Source organism: Trichogramma pretiosum, unplaced genomic scaffold (assembly GCF_000599845.2).
Source record: "Trichogramma pretiosum strain Unisexual culture from Peru unplaced genomic scaffold, Tpre_2.0 scaffold7, whole genome shotgun sequence".
Taxonomy (NCBI): Eukaryota; Metazoa; Arthropoda; class Insecta; order Hymenoptera; family Trichogrammatidae; genus Trichogramma; species Trichogramma pretiosum.
Window position 1 is genome coordinate 1,745,218 of NW_019641639.1, and position 22,282 is coordinate 1,767,499.

At 36.1% G+C, this 22,282-nt stretch overlaps 1 protein-coding gene across 2 annotated transcripts in view; it reads right to left on the reverse strand.

Annotated features, from left to right (window-relative positions):
* Positions 1-21,956, reverse strand: part of LOC106649319 (protein phosphatase Slingshot homolog 3) — an 82,599-nt gene extending 60,643 nt beyond the window's left edge. Inside the window, exons 1-2 of one of the 2 annotated variants that reach the window (XM_014366689.2) lie at positions 21,044-21,956; positions 10,923-10,981 (exon numbers count right to left, since the gene is read on the reverse strand). In XM_014366689.2, the coding sequence (XP_014222175.1) occupies positions 10,923-10,981; positions 21,044-21,100 (116 nt within the window). In that variant the 5' untranslated portion in view covers positions 21,101-21,956. The remainder of the gene's footprint in view (positions 1-10,922; positions 10,982-21,043) is intronic. The other variant, XM_023459552.1, reaches the window with a different exon arrangement.
* Positions 21,957-22,282: the final 326 nt, after the last annotated feature.

Below are 22,282 nucleotides of genomic sequence, written 5' to 3' on the forward strand. Positions count from 1 at the left end.
CGTACTAGTTTGGCGACATTCGTGGAAACAATTTACCTTTGCATCATTATTATTATCTCCAGCGAGAAAGTTTACAACTCGGCGTTGTGCATATTGTCTTTTATTGGAGATTTTTTATCGACGTTGCCGCTGTTCTTTAGCTTACTTAATCGTAACGGAAATCGTCAAAAAAAATTACTTTGTAAGTATGAGTTTCATTATCCATTCAGAAAAAAAGTAACTGTAATTATACGCCGAATAACACGATAATGGGTTCATTCACTTTTGTACCCCCGTGGACTTGAGGAGTTTCTGAAACTTCTATTAAATATTGCTCTAGAAGCTCTACAGTTTCCAAAAGAATATCAAAACCAAGGTCACCAAAAAGCCTTGTACAGAAATATTTGGAATGGAAGAGAATAACATTGTATTATACATTCACGAAAAAAAGTATAATGCACCCGTAAAACCGTAATAATTCAGAGCCCTAGGCACACAAGTATGCTTAAAACGTCAAGAGTGCAAAAGTATTGAAAATTCGACTGCATACGCAGAACATTATAGTTAAGTCAAGAATTATGTCCTCTAACATCATTTGAACTTAAAAAGAAACCAAAATTATTTAGGCGAAACTAGATCAAAATATTTTGACCCTTTGGCGCTAAGAAATGAAGCATAACAAGAGGATCAGAAGAATGGCAATGTCGGTCTGCAAGATGCGCGAATTTTCTGCATGGGTCACATAATTTCGAAAAAAAAAACAGCAAAAAAATGTTGGTGAATTTGGAAACCAACTATAGCCATTGTGAAATAGATATTTACGTATATTTACAGTTTTCAACAAAATGATGTGGAATGATCGAGAGAAAAAAACAGTAAGTGCAAATTTTGTCACTTTTTTATCCGGAATTTATTGGTCCGTACTAGTTTAATCAGAATGAAGAAGAAAAAAATTCAAATTATCCACGATCTGGGCTTTTAGGTAAAAACAAAGCGTTGCTGTACTTTCTTATAAATTCAACTTTTTAAAATAAATTTTTTTAAGATTCAACGAATCTCGCTAAAAAGGATATATACTTCAGAGTAATGAATTCTTTCAACGCACTGTACAAACCTCGCCACACCGTCACAAAGAACGTCCTTGAAGATATCCTTGTTATAGTGTACGAGAGTGTGTTGAGTCGCTCTCTTATATACGATATATACATTTATGCTGTATATGGAACTGGCGAAAAAAAGAAGAACTCCTTACGGTTTCAGACGTAGATTTCAATGTGATAAAATGTTCAAAATTGTAAGAAAGGCTGTACTTTACTGATATACTGCTCGGCTATACTGAGGGTGCTGCTCGATATTTGAAAAGATATAAGTATTTATGCGAGTGAAACAAAGTTTGAAAGTTTCGCAGGTATATTTTCAAGGTTGGTCAAAGGACTTGCTCTACGTGTGACTCGATTCTTGACGCATCTACTTTATCCATTGATTTTTATCATATTCCTGCACGAATAATTTGGACGAATTCAAGAGGTTTTCAATTCTACACTGCAGTCTCAATTTTGTGAGAAGGTTTAATCGATTTTCATACGTCTGTTTGAGGATTTTTTTTAACGTTTTCGCAGGTGATTCCTCTGCCTCATTTTTTACCAACCGAACCATGAAAATGCATATTTGTATAACTTTTTTTCTAAACCAATTTTAGAAAAATTGGTATATGCAGCCTTCCGTAGAGTGGTTATGAACAATTAGATGAAATTTCAGTCAATTTTATCCGATATATTTTGCTTTGATCCGAAAAACGAGAATAATAAATTTTTAAAATTTTATTTTACTTATAAAAGCAAACTGTAGTATTACAATCGCTGCAACTTTGTTTCTTGTATAAGTTGAGAAACAAAATATCATAAGTTTCTCGAGTAGAGAGAAGGAGAAAAATAAAGAAGAAAAACGTTTAATTTTTACTTTAATAAAGCCTAATGCACTCAACGACCTATTCCCCTTCACACTTTTCACTCTCTCTGCGAGTATAATTCATGACAAAAGCCACTTCATCCTTGCAGAAACGTGGCAAAATAATGCTTTTATATTCTCTCTTTCACTGCAGTACAGAATCTGGCACGTCTAGGTGAGCGTGCCAGCGTGCGTATGTACTGCATATATTCATAGAAAGAAACGAGGCACTCGTGTGCCGTCAAGAGTCCACGCGTGCTTTATCGCGACGACTTCGTCGTAATCGTTTAGTGCATTCCGTCTTCATTAAGGCCAAGAGAAAGAGAAAAAAAAAATACATTTTGGCAATTGCAAAAAACACGAAAAAACCCGCACTGTCAATAGATATATTATATTAACATACAGAAGTATATTAAACACACATAGACATTTATCGGACAGTTCCTCGGGGATGAAGAAAAATAATTTTAAGTTACATATTTTCTTTATACGTTATTATAACGATGAAAGTAAAAGTAGATTTCGAGTTAGAATTAAAATATTCAGCGGTTCATAACATTTCGACGAATAAATAACAAGAAAAATTTATTAGCCAAGAGTTGGAGGAAAAAGAGCCTAATGATATTGATTATAGGATAAGCGGCGATTCTATCTTATTCTTGGATCGAAAGTGATAATATGAAGCGACTCGTTCCACTCGATAATTTTATACCAGGAATCGAAAGTGCCCATTAATTTGACCTGTGCACCGTAATTGAAAAAAAACAACAACATTAAATTGTTATACGGAAGAAAAAGCTGTTAACAGCTCCGAGAGAATAACATTTCAGCGGAGAAAAATTAGAAACCGGCATAATAGTCTTGGATTCGATTTCCCACCTCATGTCCTCCTTCGTCGTCGGTGAAATAAAATGTCGATCTATAGAATCAGTAATTGATACCAGGCCGTTCATTGCAATATACGCAAATTAAGCGACACGAGACAGGAAGCTTCGAGAAACATCATGTACACCGGCCACATCAAAGCTTTATGATTAACCTTGTCAATGCTGGAGTAGCTTATCCAATGAAAGCGTTTAGGTTTATTCGCACAAGCATAATGTTAGCAGTGAGTTTGACGAACGTTTTTAATCAGCAAATTCAGAATCATTAGATCTATAAATATGTGATACATGTTTTCCTCGTTTTACGCGGTAAATAACAAAAGTACTGTGTAAAAAAGTACATTTAATACCGTAAAATGCGTAACTTTGTTGCTAATTTTAATCATTCGTATATATTGTGACGTCACGCTTGTTGTTTCAAATGCGATTACTGTTAACATTTTATTAAAAAAAAAATCGAAAAATACGTGTCTAATAGTTTTCAGAAATCTACATTGGGGACACGATCGATTTTATCATGAGAAAAGAGACAGAAAAAGTTGTGTTAATAAGGGGTGTTGATATTTGCCGAGCCACATATAAGTGAAACCGTGTAAAAATAATCCACGTAACACAAGAGACTACTGTACTTTGTCATTCTCTAGAGACAGCGCTCACACATGTACAACGATGATCAATTCAATTAATAAATAAAAGATAGCAATTAGCGGCACGGCAATCTTATTTATTCAAAGATGCGATAGTGCAACATAAATATCGATGTAATCCAGCGAGAGAAGGGCAAATGCGGCAGCTGAACTCAACAGGCGAATATAGCTGTTTAAAGTATGATGGATGATCGAATACGTACTAGTGCACCGCGAGTGCATTGAACTCGAGGCGGCTGTTTATGTGTGTCACTGCAGCGTGCATCAAGATTTACTTATTACGAAGAGCAATCGATGTGCGTGCATATATTTTATTACAGTCTGTTTATTCGCAGTCCAAGATAACCAATCTTTGTATATCTATAAATGCAAGTTCTCGTACGCGAAACACTAGTATTATGGGTTACTTTGGACTGCAAATAGACAATCTCATTTTATTTTATATATTTTGTGCTATCGATTATAGAAGAAGCCTCAGGAATGTACCCTGACTATATACAGTTGATGGATGGGCTTTCTCTTCCTTAATGTCTGCGATAAAAAAATGTCACTTTAGTTTTGTATAGTGAGGGGTCCAATTTTAACGAAAACTAAACCGAATGTGGCGAAGTTTGAGTGAATGTCCGTGGAAAGATTAGCCTCAAGGACTGTTGTCATTCCAAAGGAAGCGATCATGTGAGTTGGTTACATGCGACTGTAAACAACTTGCACAAAGCAGGAACGCCTGCAGATCGACACGTGCGTAAGCTTTTTGAGCTATGAATCAACTGAAGCTGGATTGAGCCAGCGACGAGAACTTATACAGCTGCGCACGTTTAATATTTGATCCAATGCAATAGGAAATTTTCAAAACACGTTTAAAGCTCACCAGCTTACCACATCATTGTTTAACGAGTCACGCTACTATATACATGTTATTCAATGTTTTCTAAAAGCAACTTGGAAATTCGAAGTAGCAGTTTAGGAAAAAGTACTTCGCATTTTTGAAATAACAATTACTTAGCCGACACTTTCTTTTTATCGCTTTTTTGCGCGCGGATTATGCATGTATATATGTATGAATTATACGAAGCAATGGCACACATCTGGTTTTTATAGTGCTCAAGAACCGCAACACTTTCCCTAAGTGTGTATGCAATATATATTTTTACATATATATAGATATAATATATACAGTAAGATCTGTACAGGTTAGCTAGAACCAACACGGCATACATTAATACATAAGTACAGAACGCATTCGATGGTTTCTTTCATATTTAAAAAAAACCAAAGAGCTACAAGCTATGAAACCGTGGAGAGAATGCAAAAACACTTTTTTGTGACGGCACCTCCATGCATTTTGTGACTTTTCGTCTTTGTATAACAAGGCACTTGGCAAAAGAGTTTCGCGGTTAAAGTACGAACTCGCACGCACAATGAACTGTTTACAAACTTAGTCAAATGCATCGTACAATGAATATTAATCTTCTTCAGAAAGTCAAAAATTATACGCGACTTTCGCTGGGTTGGGTTTATGTATAACAGCAAGCAATAAGCGCACACAATGAAAGATTTTTTCCTCGAGTCGCAATTGTCAAGCAGTGCTCGCGATACCGTGACTGTACTAGCGCAACACTAGTAGCAGTCGCAGCAGCAGCAACAACAGTACATCTGCAGTATCAAAAGCTCGAGTTCGCATTCAATTCGTATGCATAAGCTCTCCTCTATGGGTGTATATAATAGCTGCGTGGACGGTACGCGAGCGCGTATTATATTTTATACCGAAGTGTGCATGCACATATACATCTCGGTCATAGTACAGCCAGCCAATTTCACGCCAGTCAAATACCATGCAAGTGTTTTAGCTACTGTGCACGCACAGCCGGCCACGTGATACATATTGTGCAATCACGACAATAGACTACCGTGAAGACTTGTAAAATACCTCTAGAAAATCATTTTTTATTTGAATATTATCAATTGCTATTCTCATCATTACCTGAGTTTAAGGGGAAAAACATGAAAATTAAGGATTACTATTACAATTTTTTTGTTTCTGATGTAAAAATATGTTTTTGTAGGTCCTTTTACAACAAAAAATATGTCTGCTGTTCCTCTTATTATTAAAAATTATCCATCAAACATGTATATTGACTTGTGATTTCTAAGTCATTGACCGCATGATTTTGAATGCAATTTTTTACCAATCCAGATCCTTGCTGTCTCAAAAGTTTTGTAATAAAATTCTTTTCCACTTAAGTGTAACAGAATTGAAATAAAAAAGGCTTAGAAAATTTTTTTCATTCTAAAGTACAAAAAAAATGACAAAAATAGCTATTTTAATAACGCTTATTGCTATATTTTGAGATTAGTAGATTAAAAAAATAACTAAATAAAAAAGCTGCTACACTTAAGTGGAAAAGAATTTTATTACAAAACTTTCAATGACTTAAAAATCACAAGACAATATATATGAATCCTGGATGATTTTTAATAATAAGAGGAACTAGAGGCATATCTTTTGTTGTAAAAGGACCTATAAAAACATATTTTTACATCAGAAACAAAAAACTTTAATAGTAATCCTTAATTTTCATGTTTTTCATTTATAGGCATAAACAGTAAACACAGGTGTGTCCCCTTAATCAACAGGCAAATATATTAAAGGAACGAGATAATGGAAATAAAGTAAACTTTTCCCGATGTTGCAAAAATCGTGTCGTCGTGCAGTGACGGTAAAGTTTTATAGGGAAGACCGAAAAAACGTAGACTGTGGTTTGCTACTTTTTTGGTAACTCATACAATTCTTCAACGACTCTTTTTTTTTTTTTTTAATTACTCGTCGAAAAAATGACTTTGCAACAGTGTATATTTCATTTGGATATACAAATGAATGTAATCCTAGGTACACGTTTAAGGACGTTGGGGACCTTTGGGCCAATTTTATTTTTAGTATATGTTTTTAGTAGATAGAATATAAGAAACGTTTTATTTTTTAAAGCAATTATAGCTTACAACTCAATTTAGGATATTTGACAGATTCAAAAGAGATGTCCTCTCTTGATTCTAGTATGAATTGACACAACACAAGTACACAAATACATTTATTTATTCACATTTATATTTTCCAAATCAAACACCTTGTTCATGATCGTGTTCTTGATGCGGAAATGCAAATGTATATATAACGTAAGTGTTAAGTATTTTTACATTTATACATAACCAAATCACGCAAGAATTTTTTTGTCGATGTCTTTTTACCTTACTTTTTATTTAAAATAGGGTGTCTTTTAAAACGCAGTAGCGGATCTCCAATGGTATACATTTTTAATTCAAGTTCAATACTGCACTTGGTAAGTAGAAGCTATACCAAAGTATAACTAAATATATTTATAGCTATCAGTCACGATGAGTTTTGGACAGTTTCGAAATTGAGAATATTCGAGGCATAAAACAATCTTTCACTGAGGTTACTGTACAAGAACCCGTCAATATTTATTGGATCGAAGAAAAGTTATTCGATTTAGAAAGGCAGACCAGCGTGTACGCTTATGATTTATATGTACCCCTTCGGCTGGTATTTATAGTCGATTCGGCGATGAAATATGAGCGATAAGGAGTAGTCCTTGCTTAAAGCCGATGGCCAGCTGATAAGTTCTATTGCCAAAAGTTAGTGTGTTATACTATATGTGCCTCTTCGTTAGCTATGTGTGGCAATTTGATCACTGCAGCGAGCTGCGAGCTCTGAGCTGCAACAAAAAAAAATGGTGCACAATCCAACAAATACTTCCGGCTTTAAGTACCAAGCGAAGAAAGTTCGATGGCGTGATCGATGAAGCGCTGCTCCTGCTGCTGCCGCTCGACTTTTTGTTGCATGAAAAAGACCCCATGAAATACTGTTAGCTCTAACTGTGAAATCATGTCTATTCAAGCGCGATAACGTAATTCGCGTTTGCAGTGCATTGCTTCTCCCTCTCTCTCTCTCTCTTCACGTTCTTTTTCTGTAATGTTTCTTTGCTCAATGATCTGATAACTACGAAAAGACAATTTTTTCCTTCAAATGAAAATATTCACTGCATCCTGCGTGGAAAAGGTGCGATATTATGCAGAAAGTGTACCATCTACATTAAATTGTTTCTCTATAGACGACAACCTTTCTCGAAGTGTCACGAAAATCGCATTAGCAGATGATTTCCATGGCAGAAAATACAATTACATTGAAAATGTAGCGTATATTCAGACCGAATTCCGATTTTACGAAAAATCTTTTCAAAATAACGACGACCATCAATCACCTGAATACTGGTTATATATAAACGCAGTATTTCACGTGTGCAAGAGACAGAACGCTGCGCGCCTTCGATATATGCTATAACATTACCATACCGAAGTGAACGATGAATAGACGTCGTCAGAGACACGCTGATTTTCGTTCCATGAATAATTCACCAAACTACCATCATACGGTCCTTTGAAAGAATTAGTGGGTAAAAAAAATTATATAATGAGTTGGTTAAACTTAAGATAGTGACGAGCACTGTATCCATTCAACTCGTTACTAGAAAAGGAACAGTTTTTAAAACCGTTATTTTCAAAATGCATTCGATACATTAATGTTACAAGTTTTAATTCTGTTAAAAAAATTTAACGCAGAATTTAAAAACGAAATACCAAATTCCGACATAGGATGACTGTGCCATTGCCTAATCATGTACTCAACCACTTTTATTCAAGTCAAATAAACGTTTGGATAAGTTTTAAAATGATTGAATTGTTATAGTTTATTATAATTCAGTAAGTATAATTTTCATTTTACTAAGTGTTTTTTTAATAAAACTATGGAAATAAGAGTGTTTCAAAGTGTTTGGATAATGGCGCAACGTGATTTTTCGTAGGATAAATTATTCACATTCACACTTTAATTTAAAAAATTAAAATTTTTTAAATTCTTTTTTTTTTCTTAAAATCTCTTTGTGAATTTAGATAGTTTTAAGTGTAATCTTCAAGTTTTTGATTGACAAATTAAAAGATGTAAGTATTGATTTACAAAAAATTGGTCGGTCACTACAATTATCTGACCGGGTATTGGTAAAGTCGCTCTGCAAATGTATTAATCCCAAGAGTGCTAATACCACCCCATGTTCTATATCAGCACGTTAGATAAAGTTGTTGAATTATTGACACACGTATGAAGGTAAAATATTAAGTTTTTATGAACGAAATTTATAGATATAACGTAAAGTACTATTATAGTGTATTCGCAAAGGGTAGTTATATTTTATGTTCAAATCATATACATTTAAGAAATGTTTGAATTCGGATTTCTTATTTTTTAGTTTTTTAGTTAGTAACGGAAGTATGACATTTAAAAATTGGCATGTCGTAACAATCATACTACCACTTCTCCTTTTTTAAATATTATTGTGACATCACGAACTGATTTTCAGAAATCTATCTAATAAATTTAATAAATAATAAATACAATCACGAGGAATACGAATTCTAGTAGAGTAAAAAAATGAATAAATTTTAACTTCACCGTATGAATTAGCAAATATATTTGTTAGAAGTATTCATTTTTAATTGAACTCTATATTGCAATGGATTCAGTAACCGTAATGTGGATAAAATAGAGGCGCACTTTTAGTTTGAAAATAATTTAGTTAATAAAATAAAATTGTACCTGGCCCCGCAGAAGTCTTCGAAACAGGCGGAAATTGAAAAGATAATTTACACTATGCAATGAAATATTGTTTGAGCACTCGCTGGATCAAGCCTCAGAGACTAACTAAGGGGTCCAAAGTTTGCATCTAACTGTTTCAGCTAGACTGACAGATTAATAGAATCAGGACAACAATTTGTTGGAAAGGAAATTGTATTACATTGTACATTTATCATCTATGATTATAATAAAATATTATAGTTTTTTTATGATCGTTGCAAAAGCACATCATATTCGAAGTTTTTTATAGATTAAATATAACTATCTTAGGAGTTTTATAAGAGATAAATATTAGGTGTTACATAGATCAAGCTTTAAATTCAAATTGTCTCTTGAATAATTATAAAACACGTTTTATGCAAAAGAAAATCGTAGAGCTTTTTTTGAACGAAATTTTCACATACGTAGTAGGTGGAAATTACAAACCCAACACAAAACTATTCCTTTAGGGTTTTCCTTAAAACTATTTTATTTATTACTAGTTATGAAACTTTCGCTAGAATTCGTTAAAAAAAATTAACGAGAATCGATCAAAATAGGTGACAGGATGAAGAGCATGAAAATTTCTTTTACTGTGGATAAATTATTTATAGCTGTTGGAACAATTTTACGAATGGATATTGTAATCATTTCCTTTTTAAATTCATTTTTAAAGCTTTCACTCTAGCAAGACATCAATAAAATATTACAAATTGCATTTCGACCTACAATTTAAGCAAATAACGATGAAATAATACCGAAAAGAATTATTAAAGTAGTCACGCATCATTAAGATTTTGAGCAGTTGCGCATCGATCAACTAAGTTTGTAGATGTAACTCATAGATTTAGCAAAGCCTTCCTTCCTGCTTGATTCCGACGCTTATATCGCCTATATCCAATCTGTTCGATCGGTAATGGTCGTAGCATAGTATTGCAAGCTTAAGTTTGCGAGCGCTTGTTACAGAATACAAGTAGAAAGTGGCTTTTGTGAGCAAAAAATCAGTGACCCATTCGCGACTGCGGCAAATATTGTGCGCACAACGCCAATAGCCGTCGCCGCGGCCGTCAACTATGGTTAAGCGTAAATCGAAGATGCTCTTTGCTGCAGTAGCAGCGGCTCGATAACGGTTTCTTTTTATTGCTAATGGTTACGCTACACTGGAAAAAAAGTCTTACACAAACATCTCTCTGCCTTTTTTTTGTCGTTTTAATTATAAACATTGCCGGAAGTCAAGAAAAGAAAGAAAAAAAGGGTTATTAAAAAAGAAATAATTGCTTTACAGCTTGAAACTTTTAACGATGTAATCAGTTATTAGATTAACGAAAATTTACCTTAATTACACTTATAGTCATGTTGAAATGCACCATTCGTTCAGTAGACAAAAATAGTCTCTAGATTATTTAATTAGGTTGTAAAAACTCATTATAAAGATTTATTTTTACTTCTATCATGCAAAATGGATATCATTAACTATCAATAAAATTAACCGATACCTTTTTCAAGCAATCAATTCTTTTTTTTTTAATGGCTGAGCTTTGAAAAATACAAAGAACGATTTTACACACATCTAAACATTTCTTCAAGGAATAGGAAAATTTTTCTCGAAATTCAAATAAACAAAAAGTTCGTTGATTCGCCTATGACTTTGATGTTTTTTTGTTTTTTAAATGAATAATTAAATGACGAAAACTAATCAAAACAAATGGATATCGCTAATTAAGTATTTGGGAAACCACCTTCAATTAAAATCGAAAGGAAATGAATTGATTCATAAATTACCTTTTTACACAATTACGAGATGCTTCGTCATCATCTGTCGGTCCACCCGCACCAGAATCCTATAAAAATTAAAATTGTTAATCATCAATATCAGACAGGAACTTGAGCAAAATATTGTATTCGTATTAGATAAATTATGGATTTTATTTAAAATAATTTGGCCGCATTGTTTACACATCGTTATAGAGTGGATGATTCCACTATATTCCGTAATCAAGCCCAAGTAGGAGGAGGATACTCAACCACCATCCAAACAATGGAGTGCAAGCTCTCATTTCATGAGCAACAGATACCTTAAGATTCAAACAGTTTAAAAGATTAATGGAAATCTTCATTTACAGTAAATAAAATAAAAAAACGATGTAAGATTTCAGTCGAAACGTTCTTCTTTGTAGGTACCGATACACTGGTGAAGTGCCTACTCGACTATGTAAAATTAATATAATATGCCTATTTACTTATTGTTGTACAAACAGGTTGTAAATAAATATGAGTTAAAAAAAAATTTTAACTCGAAAAATTGTAACAAATAAGAGTACGCTACTCGAGAGACTTGTTTCAAAATTGAATGAAAACCATCGTGTGGTGGGGTTTTACGCTGAAAGTCTCCCTTTCACCCTCTATATTTCTTTCTCTCGTTAGCTTAAAATCCGTAACTCCTGTTTCGTGACGCTCTCCGACCGTATGTAAACAAACATACAAAAGAATAAGTATTGCATAATGAACTATAATGCAGCTGCTATGCAGTTTACGTATAGTGAGCACTTGCATTCGAGTATTTTCAATGGTGGCTTATGTAGCTACATGCATTCTTATATACACACAGTCACACTCAGACTACGCGAGGATGACACGACACGATGCAACTGCAGCCAACGCGTTTTTCTTTGTTTATGAACATGAAGTTATAAGTACGATAAAGTTCATTGTTTGCTACATTAGAAAGGAATACTGCTGTTGTATTTATGCAAGCACTAAAATAATCACATTTTTTGCGCCAGCCAATTCAAAAAAATATACATGTCATATTTATGCAAATAATATTGGTCCACTGTTTTTCAACTTTGTTAATTTGGTGAGCTGACATGAATAAAAAAAATTTTTGCCTTAACTGAATATTAATTGTATTGATGTTTATAATTGATTGTGATGATATATCATTTACATTGCATTATATGTCTGGGAGAGTTTTTACCCATTTATATTTCTTGCTCAGAGCAACAGTCAAGTATAGCAGTATTTTAAAAATAATTGATGCAAAACAACGTAAATTTTATCATATCTCCTTACATCGTCTACGCCGGGCCTAGGCAATTAAGGGTCATCATCTAGAATATTTAAAGCATGTTTTTCATGTTGAATTCGTAATGCTTGACTTTTTTTATATTAAAGCCATATATAGCTACCCAAATGTAAAGAACACTGAACATGTAATCGGAACTAAAAAACGAGTACATCATATTTGAATTAAAATGGCTATATCTCTGTCAATTTTGCTTGGATAAACGTAAAATTTGAACACAATACTCTTGATGGCCTAGAAAATCGAAAAAGACGATAAAAAAAAGCGAAAATTCGGTCAAAAAATAGTATTCCCCCCCCCCTTCCCCCCATAATCATACTTTTGAATGATTATGACCTTTCATTCTATTTTACATAATATATGTTTTGCTCTGTTTGAAAAGATACAAGCAAATAGTATATTACTGCCCTAGGCCGGGAAAAACATAAAAGCCCCAGGGCACGTGAAATAAGCACGGGCACTGGGGCTTTCTTTTTTCCCGGTATGACCGGTATGCTATTTTCGGGCCACGGGGTATGTAATAGTAGATTACGCAACGAGTGCGGAGTAGGTGTTCCCACGAATGCGACGTTTGCCGCCCGAGCGCAGCGAGTATACTATTTTTTGATACAGCTGCGGAAAGTTCGTTTTTTCGCACGCTTACGAACTCTTCGCACGCTGTAGCCACAGCACCGGGATCTTTTACTTTCGAAGCATCCTACTGACTGCGAAAAACGAACTTTCCGCACGCTGTATCAAAAAATAGCATACCGGCCTATACCGGGAAAAAAGAAAGCCGAGCTTCGCCTTGGTCGCTTATTTCACGTGCCCTGGGACTTTTCTGTTTTTTCCGGCCTAGGGTAGTAATATACTATTGTGCTACCCCAACTAAAGTAACATTTTACTCCCACTGCGCAAAACCAAAATGTTACTTTAGGCTGGGGGATACACAAAAAAATGTATTTGCACCTAAGTAGCGAAAAAAGAAAGTCTCAGAGCACGCGTAATTTATCATCCGAGGCGAAGCCGAGGTTTTTCACTCCCTAGATGCAAAATATACTAATTTATAGCACTGCGTGGCATAAGTTCAAATTTATGGCACTCTTTTCTGTGGCATAAGTGGCACATTCTCGCCCCGCTGCGTTTGCATCATACTCGCATACGCTCGTGCACTAACCTCACTTCATGGTACCAGAAAGTGCGACTCATGACTCGGAAAAAGGGGCATAAATGTGAACTTGGCACAGTGCTATAAAATGTCGTACGATACTCGTGACATGGGGACACTTTTCGGCCCAGCTATTAGGGCCCTCGCTGCGTTCGGGCCCTAAACTACGCCACGCCAAAAAGTGTCATTTATGGCACTTATATCGTAAATTACTATTATAATATCCATCATAAAACAGTTAATCTCCCCCGAGGTTGCGTTTGTGACCATCGGTGTTCAAAAGAAGCGTATTCCACCTGAACGCTGTAGCTCAGATACTCTGAATATTATGATAGGTAAACAAATACATGATTTTCCAGAAAACGCAAATGAAGAAAAAAATGTACACGCAAAGATATACAATAAATGCTCACGAAAATTCCTGTATCTCTAATTTTCTTCTGCAAAGAAAAATATGTTTAACAAATTGATTTGTATCATTCTACAGGTACCTTTAAGCACGAGTTGCAACATTTCACAAACTGTAGAAGCAATGAAAATCACGGAAACGCGTGCACTCGCAATCTCGTCTATCACATGCTTATATATTAAGCATGAATCGCTCCTTATCAACTCAAGTATCGTTGCTTCGTGTTAAAAAGCGATTCTTTATGCATTATTTGTGAATGCGGTACGTATCACACACTCGACTGAGATTTATATCCAACGAAACAGGTAGATTATTTTTTATTAAGGTGGTTCGGTCAAAATAATCGTAATAGTATATTCAGGTGGCTACTTTCACTTTTTTACGAATTTGATACGAATGACTTATTGGTGTTCCTTAATGCTCATAATCATATTTTTTTTAAATTATTCATTAGTAAGTGTGGAAAAGTGAAATTTTTAACATACCAATCGAAAAGTAATGAATTAAACTATAATTGAGTGGTTTTTGGATACAATCTAGCTGGTAGTAAAAAAGTTACCGCTTAAAATGCACGAAATTCTTAAGGCCTTCCATACGAGCCTATGTTGAAATAACCACTTTTGAGAGCTTTGTTCTCAAAAATTAGTGCGGTACCTAACCTATGCTGAAACTTTGACAGTTTAACAAATCACCCTTAAACAATATTTCTGCAAAGGTCCATGAGAGCCTAGCTCAAATGCATTTTACTACCAAACGACCTTTAATGTGCATATTCTAATCGTGATCGGTGAAGTAATTTTTCTTTCAATTACAGAGAGTGAACATGCAATAAGCATTTGGGTTATAATTTATGCGCTAACTAAAATCGATAATATTTATCGATAAAAGAATTAGGAGAGAATTACGTTGCACAATGACCTGAATTATTTGATGTCCACGCTTTCTTTTGATGCTTGCAATGCACAAATAATTTCGAACGTGCAGCCAACCACACCGCTGCTGCTCGTAGTTTGGTCACCTTATAAACACATCACATACCAATGACAACTCGTCAGCTGCAGTGACCAGCTCGAGAGTCTTTCAAAGCCTCCGTCGGAGCGAATATATCTTCTCGCGAGAATCTATAGTAACCCGAATATCTGTCTTGGCTCTATGACGCACACGGTGACCCATGACTGACGAGACTACCTGCCAAAGACGTTCGAGCAAAGCAATGCCGAAAACAAAAAAAAGCAGGGATTTGAATAATGCTCTGCTGCATGATACAGTAATGCCTGGGGGATCCAACGTTTCAAAGACTTGTAATTAAATAATTTAAGGCAACGCATAAATTCGTAGGTAGAGATAAAGGAAAAAAAATGTGTATGACTGTGTGTGATATGCCTAATAAAATAAATCATTGTTTCAGACTGTTTTCTATTAACTTACGCTTGCAGTTTGCTGAGAAAATTGTCGTCGTAAATGACCGAGATCACAAGATTGATTAATCACATATTGCATAACAAGTTAGTTTATAAAGCACATAAAAAAATTATCGTAAGAATGAACTTTTAATGTTTAAGGTAAATGACTTGAATTTTCCAGACTTTTATTGTAAAACCATAAATACACTTATTTTCATTCAGTTCTTTACGAAAAAAATGATAAATGAACTAATTTCCTCGTGATTTGCTTGTTTTACTGTACGTATAACAACAAATGATAGGCTTAACTGTGAAGCGTTTTCAAAGGTTTTCCAATTGATAAATGAATTCTGTTCAAACTGGCGGTTCGAAAGTACCATTAACTAGCCGTTTCGTCTAGATGCCGTAAGAGTTTTCGCAAACATTTGGAACTACATAGTGTTTTTCAATGTTTCTTAGAGTATTATGATGCTTTTAATCGACGATTTCCTAAAAAATTGTCCGCTTCCAAATTATCAACAAATTAATCGGTTAATCGACTATACTTTGTAAACTATTAACTAAAGATTGACTAAAGTAATCCTTTTTCGAAGCGATGACATTTTTAAAAGCTAAAATTAAGTTATTTTAATGAGACGAAAAATGATCAGAGTAACTTTCTGTTTATAATCTGGCAAGGAATCTACAAATATTTTTCAATTTTCACATTTTGTTTTTTATAGACGAAATGAAATTTCCGTTACAAAAAAAATCTTTTTTTTTTCAAATAAAAAGTATCGATTCTAAACAAAAAGTTACTCTGGTAATTTTTTCATTCTATGCATATTTAACAAAATAAAAATGGTTAAAAACTCGCAAATATATCTGCTATAATTATAGAATAGAATAAATATAGAAAGTGTTATAGTACTTTTTTTTACTTTTTTACTTTTTCAATAAAATTAAAACTATTTATAATTTTTGTAACAAATCAATTTTAGTTTTTAAAAATTCGCTTCGTTTTTCCAAGAAAAATACCATGAAAAAAATTGTTTTAATCTATCTTCAATAGTTTACAAGGTATAGCCGTTTAAATAATGAATTTGTTTATAACTTGAAAACAGATTTTAAGGAAATCAACTTCGAACAATCGATTTAACGTATGAAATTGAGTCTAGAAACGTTGAAAAATACTATGGAGTCCAAAATTTTCGTAAAGACTCGGCCAGTGTCCGGACTTGTTGCGCTAAACGGAAAATAGGTATTTTCGGGACACTAGGATGAAAAGTAGCATATTGGCCTAGGACGGTAATATACTATACTGGAAATATATTTAAATGGGAATTTAAAAAGAAAATCAAAAAAGAAATTTATTGTATATGCTGGCACATGAATTTTACTGTAGCATAAGGATTAAAACATTAAATTAGACAATGTCAAATTGACAATGTCCGATTGATATTGTCAGATTGACATTGTCAAATTGTTGGTACGATAAAATTCAACTCGTTTCAATCTGAGCGAATATTAAATAGAAAAACATATAAGACAAAGGCGAGAAAATCATGTTGCAAAGCTGTTATTTTAGTCAAATTCATTACAAGTAAGCTATAGAACAAGGCATTGATTTGAGTTTGTTTATCCACTGAAAGACTTGAAACTTGATGAATCTGGTAATTTGGTATCGTGCTTTTTTCACGTTAAATTGGTTGAAGTGGAACATTTTCCATTACACGAGGAGGGACAATAAAGTAACGAAGTTAGGGTCAGTGCTAGCAGTTGATTTAAACTAGTCGAAAAAAAGGTCTTACTTTGAAAGCGGTGACGAGATAATTATGAAGAGACCGATCAAAAGGACGGCGTCGTCGATTGCCAGCTAGCTTCTGCTGTTTCTCGGCTTCCCACCGAATGCAAGACCAAGGAGACGGAGGAGAAGACGCGGTGGCAGCCGATTCGGCTTGAATCGAGCGCATAGCGCGTACGGCCGGACCTCTTTCCCGCGGCTTTTTCGGTTGAAGCTGTTGCTGCTTCAAAAGCTGCATCTTGTCCTAGCACATTAGAGCATCGCGCAGCATTCGAAAATGATTGGTTATAACGCTCGAGCGTAACTGACCAGGCGCGTTCAATGCTCGGCAGACATCCGTTTCGTCGAGTCTGCGCGATATAACATTGTTGCGAAGACGAGGTCGGGACAGCAGCAGCGCATCACTGGAGACAACGGCACACGATTCTCGCTCGTTTGCGGACTCGAGGAAAGCGCACTAAGCACCGATTCGAACTCTCGCCATTCACAATTCACTGCACACAAGTTCATAGAACGAGCAGTGCCGTTGCTGCACGCGAGAACTGACGAGAGCACATCAACTACTAGAATAGCCTGGATTATAAATAGATTCACGCTCTTTCTCTTTCGCTCTGCCTATTTCTTCATCTATATCTGTATGTACCACTGAAATAGTTCGAACCACTATATGATACTGGCACTGGGCATAAATGCCAGCATAATGCACAAGTCTAGGCACTGCAAAATGCACTTGTATTTGTCTCATTCCAGACATAATATGAATTAAAAACACGATTGCGGTATAAGTACGATAATATTTGTACACTCGCGAAGTGGAGACGGCGGCGGTGACATTCAAGAGCGACGGGAAAAATGACCGTACATGGTAAGTTAGTTATAACGCAATAAATAGCTTGGTTGCGCGCGCCTCGTGCGAAATCTGCTCGTATACGGTGTACCTCTACTCGTGCTGCAGAGGCGAACGCATGTCAAAATGCCGACCACAGTCCAAACTATTCGCGCCGAGTTTACTAGTCGGATTTCGGTTCAGCATATTGAAGCGCATCCAGCGTAACGTACACACTCGCGCACACGCGATTCCCTATCTAGTGGGCAGCTCTTAACCTGGCTAAAAACTCGAGTGTTTTAAGCCTGACTCGGCGTTTGTATTCGCTCTCAGCGACAGCGGTAAACAGCGCTAAAGAGGCAAATTCTGAACTTCGCGCCCATTATCAAAACGTCAGCTTTGATAATGGTTTGGGCATTAATCGAAGTGCGAGCAAAGTTCTTGAAACTACCACGGCGCTGTTCAGCATGAGCCGATAGCAAACGAAACGTCGGCTGCTTATTCTGATGTATCCTATTCCTATCCTATAAGAGTGGTGAGGTTTTTAGCGTGAGCAGTTTATAAGCGCCGTGATTGGTCGTTCAGTAGCTTGCAATTGTTTACTGGCGCGCAAATACGAGTGTTGTAGTAAGTTGAGAAAGTGGAATATTAAACTATTGACGGCTTGAGACTCTAATTTTGATGTTTACAGTTTATACCATAATCTTCATTTATCTTATTTTTCTATTTTAAATATTAAAAAATGGCAAAGTAGGATAAGAAAGAAGAGAGCACGCGCAGCGCGCTGAAATCGGGCTAGTATAGTACTATTATAGCTTACAAAGTTTTTTAAAGGTTCAGCAGAAGATAGTGAGCTCCGATTTTTTATTGATTATGCGGTTTGATCGATATAGGTAAATGTAAATAACTTGGCGGTTTTTTCATACTGTCATTTTAAAACCCCAATATTAATTATTAAGTACTCGTAAACGCATGAAAATAAAGCAAATTTGATACTGAAAAAGTTCAACGTGTTTTGACTCCATTTGAATCCTACTTTTTGTGTGTTTCACAGTATTGCTGTACAATTCCAACACTAGAAAGTACTTGAGATTAAAAAAAGTGGGAAAATACTTATTAACTACCTGTAAGCTAAAGTCTCTGTCTCTAAATTCAGTTTGAATGAAAAATCAAGATTGATTGCATCCATTTACTCAAATATTGAAGTGGAACTTCTTTAGGGGCATTGGGTATGAAGAGCGATTTTTGCTATAGCAAGTAGGGCTGTGCGAGTACCCGAGTTTTCGAGTTTTACTCGACTCGAAATCTAGGAAAAAACTCGAACTCGCCGAGTCGACAATTATCTTTATAATTATTATATTTTCTTTATAATTATTATTAGACAACAATCTTGCTTTAATACTTTATGCGTTTAAGTATTTGAAGCCGAAAACGGTCTATCTTTATCAGATCTCTTAGGTCACTCTCATGGACGGTAAAATTTAGCGATAAGCCAGACAAATTCGTCAGAGCGTGGAATTGATTTTTGGCTGCTCATTTTTATGACGACAAAAATACAAAATAACAAACACTACGATGTTCTTGACGAACATCGATAACTTTTGAAGTTTACAGTTATTCAAAGGCTAGCGTCCACTGATCAGAGATATTAAAACAAGAGCTAAAAATGGAGACAAGAACTTGGAACTTGGATTGGCAATCGAGGGCGACGATTCGATCGACGTGAACGTCGATGGAAAATGAAGACAAATTGATATATAGAATATCTCGTCACGCGCCAATATCGAGAAGTTATCTGCACTTGGTCACGCGTGTCCTCGTGCAGATGAGCTACAGAGAGCATCTAACAAATTTCAATTCGCGTCTCAACTCAATAAGATGAGTAGAGCGTGGACAAAAGGCGACAATAGAGAACAAAAAGCGGTGGAAGTGGCAGTCACGAAACTTACATCAATTGACAGTTTTAATTATCCTGAAAAGTTTACACTTTGCATGTCAGTACATAATATTAGAAAGTAATGCAAAAGGTAAAAGGAGTAAACATGGTCTCCATAACCAAGAAAAATAACACGTCAAGTATACCTATATACACACTAAGATGTCTCCTATAGTCGAGAAGCAATACTTCCTAATAATGAAATGCTACACGACGAGGCGACGCGCTGTAAAAAGTCTCGTTCTCGTTCAATGTCAACGAGAATATAGAAAAAGATGATAAAAGAAATAGAAAAAAATATCCTTGGTAAAGATGATGGAAGGTGCTCAAGTGCACGCACTGCGCCAATGCAAATATTCCTCTATCTTTCTCTCCCTCGGCCTATAATATTGGAGAGACGAGACCAGTGGGTTTATTGTACTACACTGTTTTTTATAAATTAAAAGATGGATTAAAAGAAAAGATGCGCAGCAGTGGCCATGCTCTGACTTGTGTACAACTTGTGCATACAGCCATTGCAAGTGTATACATATGTTTCATATGTACATACGTCGATGCAACCACGATCCACGGTTTAACATTACCTTTTTCGCGGCTGAAAAAACTTCAAGTACGCCTGACCATATAAGGAAACTCGTGCATGTACTCCAGCAGACACGGCACGCATATACGAATACGCACGCACACATACTCGTGCAAAATTACGCAGCTTTTACAGAGCGTCGAGCGTGTACCGCGCGAACGTTCATAAGGCTATCCTCTTTGCTCTCCTAGACGGGGCTCCTAGAGTATATCGTAATGCAGTATATAGTATAGCAACGACAGCAAACGAAACAGACAATGTGTATATGTGTTTGTGTGAATGTGTTCATACATCGGAGTAAGATAGAGAGGGAGCGAGAGAGATATTATGTACCTATAAATGAGTCTAAAGGTGCGCTCATATAAGTGAGCAGAGTGTGCACACAAATGACAAGTTTTTCGCATTACACTGCCCGTCATAGCGAAAGTACAAAGCATAATATTTACGATGATAAATGCAAAAAAGAAATGGCACGACATGACTCGTTAGATTCACGATTACTAGACTTTCAAAATAGTAAACTGTTGGCAAAAAAACTAACCCACAGAGACTCCGTATTTTGCTTGCAACACAGAGTATAATTCGCACATTCGAGTTGCTGTACTTGTCATACTGACATTGCTACTAAACACAGCACTGCACTTCCTAACCCTTTCTCAATCTCGAGCGAAGGAGGAAAATCGAGCAAATAAATGGACGCGACATGTCACTAAAAAAATAAAAAGACTTACCGAACTCTGTGGAGAACTGGATACACTGGGGGAACGTTGTACCGTGACCAAAGCCATGGTTTTTTTATAATCGATGGCGATGCAAAGCGAGTTGTCGATCGCGACGTATCCTTTCCTGTATTTTACTCTTGCCACGATGGCGAGGTCGTTGACGCCCCGGATCACAACAACAACAGCAACGGCGACGCCAGCACAGTAGCGGCAGCGGTAACGCCTGCACTCGGCAGCGATGCAACTCGACCGCGATTACGAATCCACAGCTCGGCAAGTCTCTCAACGCCAGTCTGTCAACTCTGGATGCTCGTTATTATCACGCACTCGCACTCTTACCGTTATAGATTAGCTCGTACATATAGAGATGTATGAATGAATAAGTGCACACTCTACACAAAAACACTGGACACACGCACGCACACTGTCGACAGTCGACTTTAGCTCGACTTTAGCCAGCTATGTAAGCTTATAAAAATCCTCTCACGAGTCCACGACCCTTGGGTTAACTGGCCGCAGGGCGAGTGCAAAGCATGGCGCGTCAGTGGCCCTTTTCGTAAAATACTATCACCGCATGCTACCGCTGCAATACTCAACGACGACGTTATAGCTTACGTAGAATGACATGATCGCGTATAGGCTGTGCTACACGCTTGGAGCAGCCATTTTCCCCCATTCACCAATACTCTGGCAGCAAATTAATGCATACGCACTGCAGCACAAGTATCAAAATCAACGGCCAAAAGAAAAAGACTAGACGAAAAATCGCGTATAACGCTGCTGCACGGAGAGCAGCGACGAGAGGCCGTTTTAGCGTATCACTACCTCGAGAGTGGAGATTCACCGCGGCGCGACATCATCAGCTGCTTCTGCTGATGCTGCACACTCCAGACAAAGATGAAAGATAGATATACCAATTTTGTATATACACACATATGCGAGCACACGCGAGCTCGTACACAAACATATACCTATTTAGTATATATACGCTTTGCGGACGCACACACAGTGTAATCACCATTCGCGAATTACAATTTTGCGAGAGTAGCAGCAGCAGCAAACAGTTTTGTCCAACGCATGCGCACTTCGGTTCGACCACTGCTTCTGACTGCTGAAAGTATTTCTGCCTTTGCCGTTTGCCAGCTCTACTAGACAGTAGTACACTTGACTCTTGTGTCAGAATAGTTGGAGTATAAACAGTTGCCTACAGTTTCTATTCCTGCTCTATCAAGCTTCGTGCTCCAGACT